General features: G+C 27.1%; 1 protein-coding gene across 4 annotated transcripts in view; it reads right to left on the bottom strand.

Moving 5' to 3' along the window:
* The window catches only part of LOC111635382 (CUGBP Elav-like family member 4), a 140,578-nt gene extending 121,965 nt beyond the window's left edge, over positions 1 to 18,613 (bottom strand). Inside the window, exons 1-3 of one of the 4 annotated variants that reach the window (XR_002758363.1) lie at positions 18,410 to 18,613; positions 10,713 to 10,792; positions 2,238 to 2,381 (exon numbers count right to left, since the gene is read on the bottom strand). Coding sequence is in view for 1 of the 4 variants with exons in the window: in XM_023380336.1 (XP_023236104.1) it covers positions 2,238 to 2,381; positions 10,713 to 10,792; positions 16,695 to 16,860 (390 nt within the window). In the remaining 3 variants the exon portion in view is untranslated. Of the gene's footprint in view, positions 1 to 2,237; positions 2,382 to 10,712; positions 10,793 to 16,694; positions 17,580 to 18,409 lie in introns of those variants that run through there. The other 3 variants (XR_002758364.1, XR_002758362.1, XM_023380336.1) reach the window with 3 other exon arrangements.
* Positions 18,614 to 19,938: the final 1,325 nt, after the last annotated feature.

Raw genomic sequence — 19,938 nt, 5'->3', positions numbered from 1 at the left:
AAAAAAAAAAAAAAAAAAAATACTTTTAGTGATATTTTTGCTAAGAAAATATCAGAAACTTATATTTTAACTTAAAAATATATATATAAAATTAAATAAACCGAAGTAAAATAAGTATATTTTTTGTGTTTCACATGTTATTTTTCAAAAATATTAGATTTAAAAAAATAAAATCATCTCGAAGTATAACCGGATCCTAATTTTTCGGGTTCAGTTTTACTTGAAGACGATTTAATCTAATGAACCGTTCTGAAATTGAAATTTACGACGACTTAAAAAAGAAATTAGAATTAGATTTTTTCATCTTTTTCTTTCTTTTTTTCTCCCTGCTAAACGAAAACTCAGCGATGATCCAGCGCGCATTATATACGGTTTATACTACAATAAGAATTTTTCTATGGTATAATAGAGGTTTTTATGAATGAAAATAGTCATTCCGGGAAAGATATAAAGCAGTGATTGATTTTTTGAGGGGATTTTAAATCTGTCAAAGATTATTTAGCTATAGGTGTAACCACATATCTTAACATGAAGATATTTACAGCTGAAATCTCGCAATATTGAAGTATACGACGCGAAAGAATAGGGGTGATACAGCTCGAAAAATTCTTTTCAAGCGGTTATTGTAGAACGAACATATTTTAGGCTATAAACAACTTATATTGGCATTCATATCCCTTCGGCATGACGCTTACATCGTTTCTGAGGATTTTACAGTGTTGCTTCTTAACTGACAAGCAGTCTTGGTCTCAAATGAAAAATGGCTCTGCCTAACAGATTACCCACGCTAAAGGTATTGTCTGACGAGTATTACATTTTTCTCTCAGACAAAATAGAAATTATTATGATTTGATTCTTTAGAACTTTTCGACGTTTTTACGGTCATTTCCACCCATCTGATGCCTTAGCTGAAAGATGTTGTAAATCTATGAGACGTGTAACAGGAATTAGGAAAGATACGGTCGGACAACAAAGGATAATTTAGAAAAGTTGAATGGTTGCTTGTCTTTACCAAAGGAGCTTAACGATAGATATCCTAGAAGCATTATGTGGAATTAATTCTGAATTGGTTAAGTTTAAATGGATGGTATGTAGTTTTATTTCCTTAGCGGACATGACTCGTTTTAATTATGGCCAAACAGGAAAATATTCGCATCTTTTTTTTTATCTTCGATTATTAATTCCCTTGTCATATTATTTAATTATTAATTACTGTTAAAGATTCGATAATTAAATAATGGAATTTTTGCAAAATTTAATTTAATATTATATCAATTTAATTTGGAACTGATTTCGATATTTTATACTGATAAGAATTAAACTCGTAGCTAATATTGTATAGCTTATTAATAACCATTACAACCTTAATTATGTACTGTACGTCTTCAATATCTTAAATCTTCATATAAAATTTCCGGACAGAAAATTAACGTCTCTGAATATATTAGAACTATTAAAATCATTAATATTATCTACTAAATAACTGATAAATATATAATTATATATATATATTAATTAATAAAACAGCAATATATTTTCCAAATAGCTGCATTTATTTTATATTCCTAATTAATTTATCTTTAAAAATTAAACATATTTCTTCACACTCATCAATGGACATTGCTCTATTCTACAATATACACTTAAATAATATAAATTTTTTAACTTTATTGTAATTCATTAATTATTCATTTAAACAAAAATAAAATAAAAAGTTTTTAAAAACAAATATAATTATAGCATAAAATAACATATATATATTTTTAAAAATTTACTAGATATTGCAAAAATAATTTTATTTTCTCCAACCTTACCCTAGGCAATTAATGTTTAATACAGAAAAACATAATTTTAGAAATATTTAACCAACAAAAACTGCTATTCAGGCGAAAGAAAAAAATAAATAATAATAATTTTAAGTTTATTTGTTCTTATATTCATGAAATTTTTATATTTGAATATATTTTATCAATAAATCAAAGAGAAAATGTCAAAGAAAAATGTGTATAATTAGTAGAAATAGTTCAAGCATTATCTTAAAAGATCTTTTAATCTTTTTCCGCTATTCGGTTGTGATTATTAATTATTTAATAAATTGTTTTAACCAGAAAACAATCTTATCATGCGTTAACATAAAAGTTACAAACAGGTATAGGCCTACATCAGGGGAATGCGTTAGAAGCAATATTCAAAAATGAGTAAGGTAAACAAATTATTTGCTGGAATGGATACGTTACCTGGGCGTAAGCACCATAAGCACCGAACTGGTTGAACATAAAGGGATTGAGAAGCCCCATGTTACCCGCCATCTGTTGCATCCGCCTCAATTGTCTTTCTTTTTCGGTGTCCGCAAATTTCACAACTAAACTGGAGGACGCACCCTAAAGATACACAAACACGAAAAGAATTAATATTAAATATTATTCAATCTCTTATTTGAACAAATAAATTTAAAAAAATAATTTTAATTAATACGTAATTAACTATTTACTGGAAATAAAAGATAATTACGTATAACATTATAATGCTATTTACTTATAACATTAACTAAAGTAATTGAATTTAAATTTTAATTAGGATTTTATCAATATTTTCGTATACTGTTCTTTTAAAATTTATGAAATGATAGGACTCGTTTATTTGTCATTGAAAGGTAGAAGAATCGATTTTAAAATTGAACTTTTTGGGTATGGTCTGTCCTGGCTATCACTATCCCCATTGTGGGCCTGACAAAATCCACTATCAGCTTGGAAAAAGTGGCCCTCTCAGTGACCATAGAATGGAAAGAATTGAAAATAATAAATAAATAAGCATTAAAATCGAACAATTATTTTTATAAAAATCATTAATATAAATAATTTGTCTGATAAATTTTTATTATCAGCTTTAAAATGTATTTAAGCTTCTAAATACGATATTTTTGCAAGTAAAATTTATATTAATAACATCTAAACTATAAAAATAATGTTAGAAAGACGATAAAATTAATTAAAACATATTTCTTTAAATATAATATACTCTAAACAGGGTTAAGCAAACATTAAAATTGAACTTTTTGGGTATGGTCTGTCCTGGCTATCACTATCCCCATTGTGGGCCTGACAAAATCCACTATCAGCTTGGAAAAAGTGGCCCTCTCAGTGACCATAGAATGGAAAGAATTGAAAATAATAAATAAATAAGCATTAAAATCGAACAATTATTTTTATAAAAATCATTAATATAAATAATTTGTCTGATAAATTTTTATTATCAGCTTTAAAATGTATTTAAGCTTCTAAATACGATATTTTTGCAAGTAAAATTTATATTAATAACATCTAAACTATAAAAATAATGTTAGAAAGACGATAAAATTAATTAAAACATTTTATCACAAATATAATTTTTTTTAAGGAAAAATCATTAAATTTATAAAGATTTTATTATTATAATTATACACTTTTAAAAGTCAGATGAACTTTTTAAAAATGATTTTTATCATCATCTAAAAGAGAGAATGGAAAAATTAAACACTTCATAAAATATATCAAACGATTTAAAAACATTTTTAATAGTAATTACTTTAAATTATTACTTTTATGTTTGCTCCCCAGTGATAAATTTAAACGAGAGAAATTATATATATAAAGGGGAAATTATGATTAAAGAACTATAATTTTATACATCGTTAAACATTAATTATAATCTTTTCAAATCAGAGCATTTTTTTTTAATTATTATGTTGTTTAAAAATTACTTTTTAACATCTGTTACGAGTCAATCCACAATATATTTTTTTAATTATTATTTAATTTACTTTTTCGAAAATTAATTTTGATATGAACAAACTTTAAACTGAAAAAAAACATGAAATTCTTTGTAAATTTTTTTGCATCACGTTTAATTTATCACATTTAGATTACAAGGAATATATTTAACATTTTGCAATTAGTATAATGAAATGGCGAGTCGATTGGAATTTCATTAATTTGATGCCTTTCCTTAGAAAGTTTAGAAGCTTAAATGTACATATACATTTGCCTATATTTAGTAAGAGTGGAGTTTAACCAAATCTTATGTTGATAAATTGTTCTTCAATTGATAACAACAATACCCACCATTACACATGGACAAAAGGACTGTTCACTTCTTCATCTAAATGGCCTAAGGACTCTGTTTGGCAACGACAATGCGGAAGCTCATTTGCATGATTAATAACAGTGACTTATTCAAATGGAAGTTAAACAGTTACAAGGATTAAAAGTATAGCAACACGTACATCTCTGTTGGCTGTTTATAAACAACAATTTACAAGAGAAATTTTAGGGAAAACTAAACATTTACAACGGCTACCAACGGATTATAAAGAAAATTTTATTAACAAACATTAAACAGTTTGAATAAAAGTGGGTAAACCTAACAGGTGCAAAGTTAATTTTAACGATTATTTATTGTTAAATGAGGTTATTCATTTAGAACGAAAGAAAATTCTTTTAAAAGTTTTCTTAATTAACTCGGAAGCATTGTGTAATTCATAAAACTGATCTTTAACACGAAACTTATGAGATCGGGTATTGCTTTTAGTAGTATATTACATTCGGGAGAATTCTAGATGGAAAATTTACATTCAAACTTTTCCTGTTAGTAATTCCTTATGATGCATCAAACTCATCAACTCGCAGCTTAATAATCTTGTTGACTATAACGGAAGCTCTAAGCTTCTCGACGCGACAGAAATGTTGTGCGTGACGTCACGTCATAAGCAATAGGGATGGTGACAAGATGCGCTGGATCAACTTAGAACTGTTTACCATCTGTCTCGGATAATATCAACAGCAGTCGTCGTCGCAACAACCAAACGCCGTCTGCTTCGAGTTTGTAAACTTTTCAAGTGAATATCTTTATAAATAGTCTGATCCATTTACACAATGTGCAATCCCCAATCTTTTATTTATTCACTAATTAAACTCCTACCAAGTTTGCAGTCGCACTTATAAAATTCGTACTTTATTCGAGATTTATCAAGTAGAAGAATGTATTTTTAAAATCTCTTCAAATTCGTAAAGTTTTATTAAATTTTTTTCTTTTTTTCAAAAGAAGAGAGAGAAAAAAATTGTTTAAAAACTTCTTAAGTTTTCCAGGTTCTAAAATTATCATAAATGACAACATTACGAACTTAAAAACAGTATATCTTATGCGGATAATTAGATTTACCCGTCATAAAGAGTACTAGAAGATCATTTATTATCTCTCTTCTTTTTAATTTTCATACTTGCACAAGAGATCCGTATTTCAAAGAAAGTTGGTTAGATCCTTAAAGAAATCATTTCTATGCACTCCCCACGCATTAAATCTCTAAGAAGTTGGAATCTTGTAGGCAAACTCGACTGACATAATTGAAAATAATTATAACGAGTGAAGTACCTTGAGAATTTATGGGTCGAATGTGTAAATTTATGAATAACAATACAATAATGCACGATATCAATTATAATATATACAGGCTGGAGAATTTTTAACACGTTGTACATCGAATCATCAAATTTCAAAGGAGCAAGACTCCATTAAACTAAGTCTTAACGTTAAAGGGTACAACTAAGCCTGATTTACGTTATCTGGCGCAACGCTCGTAAATATAGGCACTTCCATTAGAATGAACACTCTTTTTGTCCTTAGTAGAGAAATGGAAGTGAGATTTACGTTTCCCATGTTAAAGTCTCACCCAACCCTCGGGTAAAGTAAAGTGCTTTGATTCGACAGGTGATTTTTTCCTTTTTTTTCCCCTTTTTACCACCGTAGAAAACGAAAACAATGAGCAACTGTTGCCTTCTCATTGAACCAAAGCCTCAAAAAATTACACATTTTCAACCTTAAATTGTTAGTTAATTTTATTTAATTAAAGAGTGAGTTTAATATGATACCCAGTTCTCTTCATTTATTAATTTAAAATACTTTCTTCGTCATACAAATTCCAGAATGTATATTTATAGATAGTAGCAGATACAACAGAAAAATATATTATCTTGATATAGAAATGGTAATAAAATATCTTCTTATATGATAAAGATCAGAAAAACTATTCAGGAGTGTAGATCTAGAATGAAATATTCTATAGAAGACTAAAGAAAAGTCCAGAATAAAATTTACTATAGAAAATTATAAAAATTTTCTATGAATTCTTCTATATAAAATTATAAAGTCTACCATAAAGTATAGTCCTGAAGATAATAAATTCGGAATAAAATAAGATATATGCACTGGGATAACGTCTAGAAGAAAATATTCCGTAAAATCGTATTAATTTAAAATAAAATAAGTTACTTTATATTATATAAATTATTATAATCTTCTATAAAATACGAAGACGAGATGCAATAAATCAACTAAAGTAGAACTGTTTGCACTCCTAAGAATTATAATATAATCATTACAGATTGATAATAATGCGAATTAATATATTTTTGACTGTAGAAAGAAGATATCCAGAAGAAATTATTATTATTTTTTAAAGCAAAGTGATGAAAACGATTACAATCCCCAATTAAAAACAATATAAAAATCCACGCAAATTATGGACAGAGAAGACATTAAAGTATAATTACTTCTAAATTTTATCAATTAAAAAATTATATTGTCGAATTTTATGCGATTTTTAAGTTTTATTTCTTTCCAGACTATTAACATCAATTCACACTCTCCTATATAATCATAAAAATTAACAGTTTTACGTTAATTGGTTAAACATTACAAATTAGCTTAGTGCAAAGACAATTTTCACCTATTAAATGACATATAAAAATCCCACTTTTTTAACACTTAGAAATGTGTTTTATTATTTAAAAAAATCTATTTAATATGCAGAATTATTCATTTTTTATTGAGCAAAATAACAAGAAAAGTTTGGTATAAACTAAAGAGAAACTTGAAGCTGATTAATGTTTGAAAGTAGTAAGTTTAACAATTTTGTAGCTAATCAAAAATTGTATTCGCTAGACGAAACATCAAAAAATGTTGTTATTAATGCTCACTTTAACCGATAGTTAAAGTAAAAGTTGTTAACGGGTGGTTAACTTTGCAAAAATATCAGGTTATCAAATGTGCAGAGAAAAGCTGCCGTTAAGCAACTAAATGACTTAGCCTTTAACAAAAATTTTAATAGAATCTACTGTAATTTAGTTTATAAATAATTATTATAATTTTTCAACTCGCAGCTTAATAATCTTGTTGACTATAACGGAAGCTCTAAGCTTCTCGACGCGACAGAAATGTTGTGCGTGACGTCACGTCATAAGCAATAGGGATGGTGACAAGATGCGCTGGATCAACTTAGAACTGTTTACCATCTGTCTCGGATAATATCAACAGCAGTCGTCGTCGCAACAACCAAACGCCGTCTGCTTCGAGTTTGTAAACTTTTCAAGTGAATATCTTTATAAATTGTCTGATCCATTTACACAATGTGCAATCCCCAATCTTTTATTTATTCACTAATTAAACTCNTATAGTTTTAATTACGTTTAAATTATATATTTCAAAATATTTGTATTAACTTATAAAACTAATTATATTAAAATAAATTTTACGTATAAAAAAAAAGACATAAACGTTGTCGAATAATTTTTTCCCCTATTTACTTACAATCAAATGAAAGAATTATCAGTTAAATAGACAAATTGAAGAGAAGAACATTTATTTTATCTTTATTAATACCGAAATTATTAATAAGAAATGATAATTTCAATATTCAACATTAGTAAAAACAAAAAAAAAAAAAAAGTTTAATTAAATTTATTTAGAAAATTAGTCGTTGAAAGAATGAAATAAAAGAGGAAAAAAAGAAAAAAATATATATTCGAGATATCATTAATTACTGGAAATTTATCTCACGCAAGGCTAATATTCAGATTTACTTAATTTATCCACAATACGTACAAACTAACTATCCAAATTACTTTCTTTAGTTACAGCTATTCTTGTAATAACGATAAGCAATTACTCGAAAAAGTTGCTTCGGGACATCCAAGCAATAAAGTGTTTGGAGTAGCAAGCTATTTAATTGGTTAATGCAAGATACGGGCGAACACTTCTTTCAATTTTTCTCCACGTGTCTGATCAATTTTAATAATTATATCTTCAATTCTGCCTAATTATGGTATCTTACTTTACCTTGCCCGAAGAAGGATTTTCGATTATATTTAGGATAACATCGTTTACGAGATTAAAAACTCTACTAGATTTTCGATAAATCTTTCATCCCCCTTTTACCAAACCCAATTATAGATTAACATAATGCTAGCATAATAACATAATAAAATATACAATTTTCTGTTTTACCGAATTCATAAAACTTAATATAACCGATAAAAGTTATATTTCTGTATGATTATTTTCCCTAGAAATCAATATATTTTATCGAGTTTTGATAATGCAATAAAGCTCTAACAAGCGACAAGGTGGATTCAGAAGAATTCAATAAAGGAACTTTCCTGGGCATGACACATCGAATATATAAAAGTAGACTCAACATAAAAATTTATATAAATGTGTATATGCATTTATATGTTATATAGGCTATGGAAATTTTTCTATTCACGTAAACAAAGTCTCTGAATATATATATATATCTCATACTATAATATAATATTTTCAAATTCAAAATTCGAATGCATTTCAGCCATTATCCTAACAAATTATATTATAGAGACTTAGAAACTAAATTTTATAATTTAAAATATATTTAAGAGAAATATGCTTAAACATTTTAAGAATTGTTTAAGTTTTAACATACAACTTTACCAGGTTAAACATTGTACAGGAGAGGAGGTTATCGATTTTAAATATTCCTTAATTCGCACATTATCTTGTTGCTTAATCTAATCTTTATAACGTTATTTGAAACTGTAATTGTATCGGCGAATTCATTAAATTAGCAAAATTATCTTCCTAAATAAGGAATTTCACTCCTAAACTTTTTCTTCTTGTAGATTTGCGTGTTAAATATATTATACCTCCGCCTATTTATAAGTGCTGAAATCTAAAAAAAAGTAAGAGAAAATCTTCTTTACTAGATGGATATTCCATTCAAACCCGATTATCAAAGAAAAACAAGCAAAGATATAATATAAAGAAACATCAAGTAAGATTAATGAATGGCAGATTTCCATATAGAGATTTTTTTATGTTTGTTTCTTTAGAATCTTTTGATTTTAAAAATCGAAAACTCGATTAAATTATTTTAGCGCTAATTAAGGAGAACATTTTTGGAAAGAAGAGACTTTCATTTAAAAATACTTTGAAGTTGATATGGTGTAATTAAGAAAAAATCGAATGTTTCAGTGTACATAACGTCAACATTCCAGATTCATAAATATGCATTAGCTGCAAAGACGTTCTTGCCAAAAGGGAAAAAAGTATTACCAAAAGTTATTATTTTGTGATTCACCGAACGATCTCTTTTGTTGATAAGCTTTGAGGGATAATGTTATAAGAAACCAAACTTTCTCCTATCGGCAATTAGTTTAAATTCTATTGATATCCCAAAAGAACAGTCTTCATTCAAATTCCTCTTATCTTCGTCAATTTAACTATATCTATTCGGAATTGATCGACCTTTCTTTATAAAGTCTGGTTCCCAAGAGATGAAACTCATTCTTTTCTTGAAAATTCCTCCTTGATATTCGCAGCTCTTATTTTTTTTTCTTTCTTTCTAAAACTTAATAAGCTTCTTTTTAGGTTTTTCGCACTTTTATCTGAAAATTTTAATTAATTATTTCATCTCTGGGGCTAAGAACAAACAAATTTCTTACTCCTTTGGGGAAATTCAATCGTTTACATATTTGGCCAGCTTTGCTAGTATCTTTGCCAGATTTTTACTTTTTCATTAACGGTTTTTGCTAAAATCATTTATTTTATGAGACTTGGCAATTGTGAATTTTTCTAGCAACATTCCAACTTTTCTAACTTGATTGAATTAAGGTGTAATTTTTTTCCTGCTTATTTTTATTATTATTTTTATCTCTTTCTTCCTTTTCTCATTTAAAATGCGTAAATAAATACTTAAAAAGAAAGAACAGAAAAAAAATTATTACAATTTTATTCACTTAATTCTTTAAAATAACTTTAAATTACATTAATTAAAATAATTTAAAGATATTTCGGCTAAATATTAATTAATTTTACCGTTTAGATTATTAATTTTTATACCTTAATCTACGAAAAAAAAGTAAACATGATTAATATTTAATAATTTCTCATATTTTTGTACTTATTTATATAGAAGAATAAATAAAATATCCATGAATTATGGAACTAATCTCGGTAATATATATTTTTCTTACCGAAATTATCTTCCAATTCATAAAGTAATTTTATGGTTACGAGGCAAAAATAGTAGCTAATATCACAAATCATATATATTGCCAAATTAGTCACTTTAATAGCAATTTAGTTAGTGACTAATATCAGTCAGACGTCCTGTGGAACTTTGCACTCTCTATATCAGTAAAGAAAAATTACAGTACACAAAAGTTGAGGCAAAAAAAAAAAAAGAACTTTTTACGTCATAGTGCAACAGTCAATAGCAGACAGTTCGTCTCTTCAGGAAAGAGAACGGGAGACAGAGACTGGGGGAGATGGAAAGGAGTTCAATCTTGCAGAAAGGCTTGGACTTTTTTTTTCTAGATTTTTTTTTTTTTTTTTGGTATCGACGAAATAGATAGATGGCTACTTACCGGCATCGTCTGGCTTCCATGGAGGGCGCTGATGGCTGCCTGAGCTTCGGCGTGGCTGCTAAACTTGACGAATGCACAGCCTAAAAGATAGAGAGATACGGATTGGTTAATGTTGTTTATTTCGTTTTTACCATAGAATTTTTACTTACTTCCGTTTTTGTGTGTGTGTGTGTGTGTGTGTGTGTGTTTTTCCTTACTTTGACTGCACATAAATTTTAAGAATTTTATTGCGATGTTTTTAAAAGCTGTATTTGGGAAAAGAATGTTTACTTTATATATAAAATTTAATAGTTTTGTAACGTGTTTTTAATAAGTATTTAAAATGTTGAAGATAAGTGGCGTGTTACAGCTTCGAGGAACCAAGTAAAATTTGAATTAGGGGTTTGAGAACATATATTTTTCTTTGAGAGAATTTTCTTATAAAGGATTGGTTTGGGGCACTTGCCCTTTTTGCCCGTAGGATAATGCTTCGCCGTTTGAGATTAAACATTTTTTACTAAATTTTCTTTTAAAATGTATTATTTTTAACTCAAAAGCTAAATAATTTAACAATTAAATAGGGGTTGTAGATAAGAATTCTGGTGGATTTTTATCGATAAATAATCCAGGAATCTTGTAACGGTCGTTTATCAAGAAGAGTTGATGTAGAACATCATCAGAACAACAACAATGAATAACTGTCGAGTCTCTAAATGAAACTTCATTCCTATAGAGCAACATTAATAAAAGCTGTTTATTTACACGTTATATTAATTGATTTACCTTTATTTCACGTAATATAATTTGGTGTAGCGATTAATATCCACTTTAATATTAAAATATAAGGGAAACATCGTACATAATTATAATAACGGTGATTTTTATGAATCGAATATTTTTACTAGATTGGAAAAATATTGATATGGTCGAATAAGTACATCTTTTGTAAGGATGATAAGCAATTGATTTTGACTCGGTTATTGTTAAAGAGGCGACAAAGATAATAAATAATCTTGTACTTAATTATGAAGAATTCGTGTCAAATAGAGCCTGCAAATGACAGCTAGTTTAGAAATTTTCACTTTTATTGAGAATGTTAGCAAGTTAAATTTGTCATCTTGGTGTTTAGCTTTCGGGCTTTTTAAACAGTAATTTTTGTTGTTAATTTAAGTGCGTACCAAGTTAATTATGTGACTTTTTATAGAAAAATAACATAAACCGTAAATTGAGTTTCCAAAAATTGATTTTTTAGCATTAATTTGATAATTACTTTTATACTAAATATCTATTACGATTATTTGGAAAAATTCCTTTTTTCTCCCATCCTTCCTTTAATATTCAGACAGCTATTATAAATTAATTAGGCAGAGGATAACATCATTCATTACCCAAGAATAATCTTTCGTGTGCACTTAAACATAAATTCATTTTATTAAAATATTCAATTATTCTAAAACGTAATCTTGGNATCATAAAAATTAACAGTTTTACGTTAATTGGTTAAACATTACAAATTAGCTTAGTGCAAAGACAATTTTCACCTATTAAATGACATATAAAAATCCCACTTTTTTAACACTTAGAAATGTGTTTTATTATTTAAAAAAAATAAGAATAAATATATAAATAGTTTAATGTTTATTAATATTTTTTAAAAATTGAAAATATAAAATGACATTTTTCTACTTATAAATCCTCTAGATATTGCTTTTTTCATTCTGTTTATGTCTTAGTAGCTGACACTAAATAAGTTATATATTTAGAAAGTGCCAAAACGAAAGGAAAAGAAAGAAAATACAAATGGGGGAGGTGACAGGCGACAATAAGATAATACTAAAGTTGTAGGGAAGATATGAGGGAGTGTAGAAACAATCTGTGAGCGTCCCCAAGCTCCCATCCAACGTAATGGACAGGGTAAGAGTTTGGTGGGCTTTCATATAACCTGCTGAATTAGCGAATACCGTTTCCGAAATCCAATTCCCATCGCGACCATCAAATCAGCAATAATAGCAGCAACATTGGACCGAGATCAGGAGTGGGGTGGAGGAGTAGAGGATGTTTGCCACAGCAAAATTTCTATCATTGTTACTCTAGCAAGAGTATCGACGGTATTAAGTTAAATTCGAGATATTGAGTGATAAGTTTAACTCCACAGTTTATAAGATCGAATTATCAAAATATGAAACTATTGAATGATATTTGTGAAGTGGACCGTTTTATATCATTATTGGGTATTTGATGGTTGAAAGATTTCAAGGAAGAAAAGGCGATTAGTACCAAGTGGATTATCAGCCGAATTGAAGATTAGCATTGATATGTTTTGAAAAGCTTATTATATATGTTTTCCCTTAAGTAAAAATTATTTCTTTTAACTTTTTTTTTGCTTATTTTTAGTAAACTACTTCAAAAACGAATCGCTGGAAGCGAATAATGATAACGCATGAAAGCATTATCGTTACTCGCTTCCTAGAAATGACTGTAGCATTTCTTTTAATCTTAAAAAATATTTTAAGTCTACCTTTAATCTTTCAAGCAAGATAATTTTAATAATTTATATATTAATGTATTGAATTAGTATTATATGTGTACGTATTATTATTCTACGTGTAGATTTTACAGCAACTTTTTACATGTAACTTTTTATAATATGTTTAAATACTGTAAATATTTTTATATGTATTAACTTGTGTTTTAAATAAAAACATAATTCGAACTTAAAATTACAGTTTACATATAAATTATCGTAATCTAAACGTTTTTATTCGTTAGAATTAAGTAAAACATGTGGCATGATTCTTATGCACAATACTTCCCACATGTACTGTATAAACGCTTTATAAAGCTTCTGTATTTTTCAATGGATAATTTATAATCTAGTGAGCTTGTAAATAACTAAACTTAATATATTTTAACAGCACGCACTAATATTATACATTATACGCTCTTTAAGTATATATAAAATAAACACAATAACTAAATCAAAAACTATTATTACGTATTTGAGCTCAGAATATTAAACAGCAATACAGATTATAAATATAAATAATTAAATATTAACTGTAGATCATAATATTTAATATATATAAATATATATCGTACATTATTTATTTTAAATTAAATTATAGTTATTTAAAATTAATGAAACTATCTGCATAATATGATAATATCAGAAATTTAAATATTAGTAAACATACAATTTGATACTCGAATTTGTTAACTAATTATTTATCTAATTAGATTTAAACGTGTATACAAGAAGCAATTATTTTGCTTATAGACTATCTGAAATTAGGAATATAACGTTAAATAAATCTACAGCTCTTGTCTATTCAATAAATGAAACTATGAATATATATATGTCTATATAATAATTAAGATTGAATATTTCGAGGCCAATTTCACTGACTATTATTAGAAAATTAATCTCAGAGATGGATATATCTAATTTCCTTTCATCAAAATTCCAGTAATATTAATAAAAATACGAGTATATTCTTACTATTTTTATAAGATTTATCTCATTATCACGCATTATTTTGGATTAAGTATCACGTTTTTAATTAATTAAAACTAATTAGAAACTCACTTCATTAATTTTCTTTAAAAATATAACAATCCCGAAGATTTAATATTCAGAAATGAATAAATTTCCCTAAAATCTTATTCATAATCAACTTATTAATACTCGAAAAGTTATTAAATTCTCTCGAAAGATTTAAACGACTTAGCAATTCTGATAAATATATATTAATTGCGATTTTATTAAATACGCTTAACTGTAAAAACAGTAATAAACTTTAATTAAATCTTTATATTTTGTACTGTACATATATATATATTTTTTCTGAAGGAAATGTAAGAAAATTGAAGAAGAAAATGGTATTTTTAGAAATTGGTCTAGATGTTATTTTATCAGTAATATTATTTTTTCGATAATCGAAAGCCATTTGTTGATTTTTTGACAAACAAGATAATCACCATTCGGAGTGGTAGTGGCATCGTTGACTAGAATGCCAGAAGAGTTTAATGGAAACGATATTCGTTGTGTTTACTTTGGGGTGCAGAGTTAGGATAATACGGTACAAATGTATTAAAGCCAAAAATGCCACAAAGAGGAGGAAAAAGTTCGATTTTTCCAAACGATGAAAAGAGAAAAGCCAATAAGCCGATAAGAGACGTTGAAACGACGACGTTTCTTCAGTAATCGGATAAGACTGTAACTGTTCGTTTTTCGTATGGCAAAACGATGGTTGTTCCATTAGCCACCTTCCAACAACTACGCTGTCGACATTAAGAATGGTGAGATGTCAAAATTGCATGACTATCTTCTGGCCTTACCGGTATCTTATATTTACCAGTTCACGTTATGCATTAAGAAATCGTTCCATCGACCGTTTTCTTGTATTATGCGCTTTCCTATGGATTACAATCGTATATAAAACAGCGGATTCTCTTATTTCCCAAAATATCAGCTTATGGTATGTTTATTTCTCTTATATACAATGACAAAATGATCAAACAATTCCGGAAAATTGGAATTCTTGGCAATTTCAATGTTATAGAGAAGATTAATCTGATTGTATGGATGCTTCCGTGGATAAATATGGTACTTTATCATATCGAAATTGGACAATCTGAAAGTATTTGAATTTCGCTACCGCCTTGAAACTATTTTTATATTCTACTCGTTGAATATAAGAATTTTTTCTATTTTATTCTTCCAGGGAAATTGCAAAATCGGCATTTGTTTTAAAATTAAATTTTCATAAAGATGAGGGGGAAATATATATATATATATATTAATATATTTCATTTTGTAAAATATTAACCAAATGCTATCAGCTCTTAATCCATTTGATTCTCGAATTTTTCGATGAAAATCTAATGGAACGTTTTTTAAAAGCTAATGGAATATCTAAAAAGTTCTCTTGAATAGCGTTTTTATATTTGAATTTTGAATGAAAAGAAAAAAACGAGAAGCTTTAAAACTTTATTAATATTTTGTCGTGTAATTACGGCATGGAGTAAATGTAGCAGAATAAAAGTAGCATTTTTTTGATAAGGAAAAAATAATAATAATGTGACATATATTTTAGATATATTCGTCCCTAAGGGAACAATCTGTACAAATATTAAATTTTATTTTATTCACATTAAAAACTTAAAAATTAAATAACTTAAATAATTTTTCAACATTAACTTAGTAAAAAATGTTTTTTTTTTCATAAATTATTTTTGGGATCCGTACTTATTTAATATGTTAAAATAAGCTTTTTCGTATTAAAAATGTTTAAATGACTTTAATAAAATGTTTTAAAAAATTTAACATTTCAGAATTAAAAATTAAGTGAGTTGTTTTTTAACATTTTGTCTATTATTAGAAACGGGCCCCTGTAAAAGCTTCTTTACTGTTTAGCATAAGTACCTTTCTAAGAAAATCTCTTTAGAAGGGGTTTTCTTGTAACTAAAATAACCAAATAATATAAATTAAGCCAATAATATATCTTCTAACACAATTAATAATTAATTAACACGTTAATTTTCTTAATGAATAAAAAATATTTGTTATATAAGATTTATTTTTAGTAAAATTCTAATAAAATATTAATTTTGATATAAACTTGATCATTATAATTTATCATATTAAAATCTCGTTTATTTAATACAGTAAAATTATATTAAATTATAAATTTTTGATGAGGAAAATTCATTAAAAATTAAAAACTGAGAATTGAAAAATATTCAAAGTGACTTCTTTAATCTAACTCGATCAGATTATGTTAAATCCGATTTATCCAAAGAAGCGAATAATTAAATTTTACCGTGTAATCCATTTATGTTTGTTGTTTTCTATGGTATTTTTATCGTAAAGAAAACGAAAATAAATTCGGCATTTAATAAATGCACGATGGTCTTTATAAAAGTAAATTCTTTTATGTGGATGCGTCATATAAAACCACCAACCGTACCTTTTCCGTGATTGATATAAACCACAAACTATACCTTTACTCTGTCCTTCAGGCCCTCTGAGAATCGTACATTCTTCTATCGAGCCATAGGGTTGGAACAATTGACGTACGTCTTCTTCTGTTTGCTGTTTACTGAGCATTCCTACAAATAATTTCCTGTCCTCTGCAATAAATAAAGAAACACGTACAATTAGATACATTTTTGCTTCACCATAATGTTAACTCGATTAATTCAAGAGTAATTTAGATTTTTATTATATATCTCGGTTTAGAAATTTTATAAATAACGAAATTTAATAGGTTTAAATTGATTTAATGTTAGAATATCTCATGTTATTAAGCTATTAAGTGAATAATTTTGGAAACTGTAGGGAAATTATGTAAGTATAAACTGAAAGTTTTTTTTAACCAAGATGAAAAATGACAAAGCAAGCGATAATGGTGGTTGTTTTGTATCTCAGTCGGTATACCTCTAGACCATGCTGTAGACTCATCTCTGTTGTTTTCCACCAACGGGGGTGCAACAACAGACAGTTTAGTTCTAACTCCGAGCCCCCACTAGTGGCTTTGTTGACAACAACGATATTTAATTAGCCAGAAAGAAAAGAGGTCGCATAGACAGACAAGAAAAAACCTTACGAAGAGGAAATTCATTAAAATACCGTCTACAGCTGGGGATGACGAAACAACCCATTAAAGTTTCGTCTTACATTAACCTCGGAGCTGAAAGTTTTTTGTTGTTCTGTTGGAATATCTAGACTCAAAAAACAAAGTTGTCCGAAGCATCATTGCATTTTAATGCGCTTTTGAAGAACTATCTTGATTCAACTTGTGGGATGTCTTCCAGATAGCTAAAGAGGTTATTGTACCAGGAAATTATTTTTCTATCGAATAAATGACCGGTTCAGAACATTTTTAGATATTTATATACAAAATTTCCTTTTGTTAAACTTGTGTTTCCCATACATTTTTTATAACTTACTTTCTACAATAGACGAAATTAAAATATTTATTTCATATTTTAGTTTTTTTAACGCATTAAAATTATTAATTATTGCATAGAAATATAATTAAAAATATACTCAAAAGAATTCTTTTCTATATCAATAGAGCTAATTGCAATATATTTAATGGAAAATAATAGTGTAGAAAGTAATGGACGTTGACGTTTTGAAATTCTGATTATAAGAAATATTTTAAAGTTATGAAACGATTACGTTGTTTATAAATATATCTTTACGTATGGATATGACATTAAAATGAATGATAAGATAATTCATTGAATACGTTAATTTGTTTACTTTTAAGCACATCCTACAACTATAATCAATGTTTCAAATGAATAAATAACGAATATTCTATTAAGTAATCATACAAATCTTTAATAATTAGAGAAATATCAAATTATGGATAGTAATAATGTTAAGAAATTAATTTATTATTAAAATTTAACTTTGAATTTATTCAAATAAATGTAACAAAATTATATTTTGAATTTAAAATTAAGAANACTCGATCAGATTATGTTAAATCCGATTTATCCAAAGAAGCGAATAATTAAATTTTACCGTGTAATCCATTTATGTTTGTTGTTTTCTATGGTATTTTTATCGTAAAGAAAACGAAAATAAATTCGGCATTTAATAAATGCACGATGGTCTTTATAAAAGTAAATTCTTTTATGTGGATGCGTCATATAAAACCACCAACCGTACCTTTTCCGTGATTGATATAAACCACAAACTATACCTTTACTCTGTCCTTCAGGCCCTCTGAGAATCGTACATTCTTCTATCGAGCCATAGGGTTGGAACAATTGACGTACGTCTTCTTCTGTTTGCTGTTTACTGAGCATTCCTACAAATAATTTCCTGTCCTCTGCAATAAATAAAGAAACACGTACAATTAGATACATTTTTGCTTCACCATAATGTTAACTCGATTAATTCAAGAGTAATTTAGATTTTTATTATATATCTCGGTTTAGAAATTTTATAAATTAACGAAATTTAATAGGTTTAAATTGATTTAATGTTAGAATATCTCATGTTATTAAGCTATTAAGTGAATAATTTTGGAAACTGTAGGGAAATTATGTAAGTATAAACTGAAAGTTTTTTTTAACCAAGATGAAAAATGACAAAGCAAGCGATAATGGTGGTTGTTTTGTATCTCAGTCGGTATACCTCTAGACCATGCTGTAGACTCATCTCTGTTGTTTTCCACCAACGGGGGTGCAACAACAGACAGTTTAGTTCTAACTCCGAGCCCCCACTAGTGGCTTTGTTGACAACAACGATATTTAATTAGCCAGAAAGAAAAGAGGTCGCATAGACAGACAAGAAAAAACCTTACGAAGAGGAAATTCATTAAAATACCGTCTACAGCTGGGGATGACGAAACAACCCATTAAAGTTTCGTCTTACATTAACCTCGGAGCTGAAAGATTTTTGTTGTTCTGTTGGAATATCTAGACTCAAAAAACAAAGTTGTCCGAAGCATCATTGCATTTTAATGCGCTTTTGAAGAACTATCTTGATTCAACTTGTGGGATGTCTTCCAGATAGCTAAAGAGGTTATTGTACCAAGAAATTATTTTTCTATCGAATAAATGACCGGTTCAGAACATTTTTAGATATTTATATACAAAATTTCCTTTTGTTAAACTTGTGTTTCCCATACATTTTTTATAACTTACTTTCTACAATAGACGAAATTAAAATATTTATTTCATATTTTAGTTTTTTTAACGCATTAAAATTATTAATTATTGCATAGAAATATAATTAAAAATATACTCAAAAGAATTCTTTTCTATATCAATAGAGCTAATTGCAATATATTTAATGGAAAATAATAGTGTAGAAAGTAATGGACGTTGACGTTTTGAAATTCTGATTATAAGAAATATTTTAAAGTTATGAAACGATTACGTTGTTTATAAATATATCTTTACGTATGGATATGACATTAAAATGAATGATAAGATAATTCATTGAATACGTTAATTTGTTTACTTTTAAGCACATCCTACAACTATAATCAATGTTTCAAATGAATAAATAACGAATATTCTATTAAGTAATCATACAAATCTTTAATAATTAGAGAAATATCAAATTATGGATAGTAATAATGTTAAGAAATTAATTTATTATTAAAATTTAACTTTGAATTTATTCAAATAAATGTAACAAAATTATATTTTGAATTTAAAATTAAGAAGAGAATTTCGTATTCACGAGAAAATAGTAATAATACAGTAGAATCTTTTGATT

This window comes from Centruroides sculpturatus, unplaced genomic scaffold (assembly GCF_000671375.1).
Source record: "Centruroides sculpturatus isolate CEXI.00-Female unplaced genomic scaffold, Cexi_2.0 scaffold955, whole genome shotgun sequence".
NCBI lineage: Eukaryota > Metazoa > Arthropoda > Arachnida > Scorpiones > Buthidae > Centruroides > Centruroides sculpturatus.
Note: the sequence above shows the minus strand (reverse complement) of the source record. Positions and strands in the feature narration are given on the sequence as shown.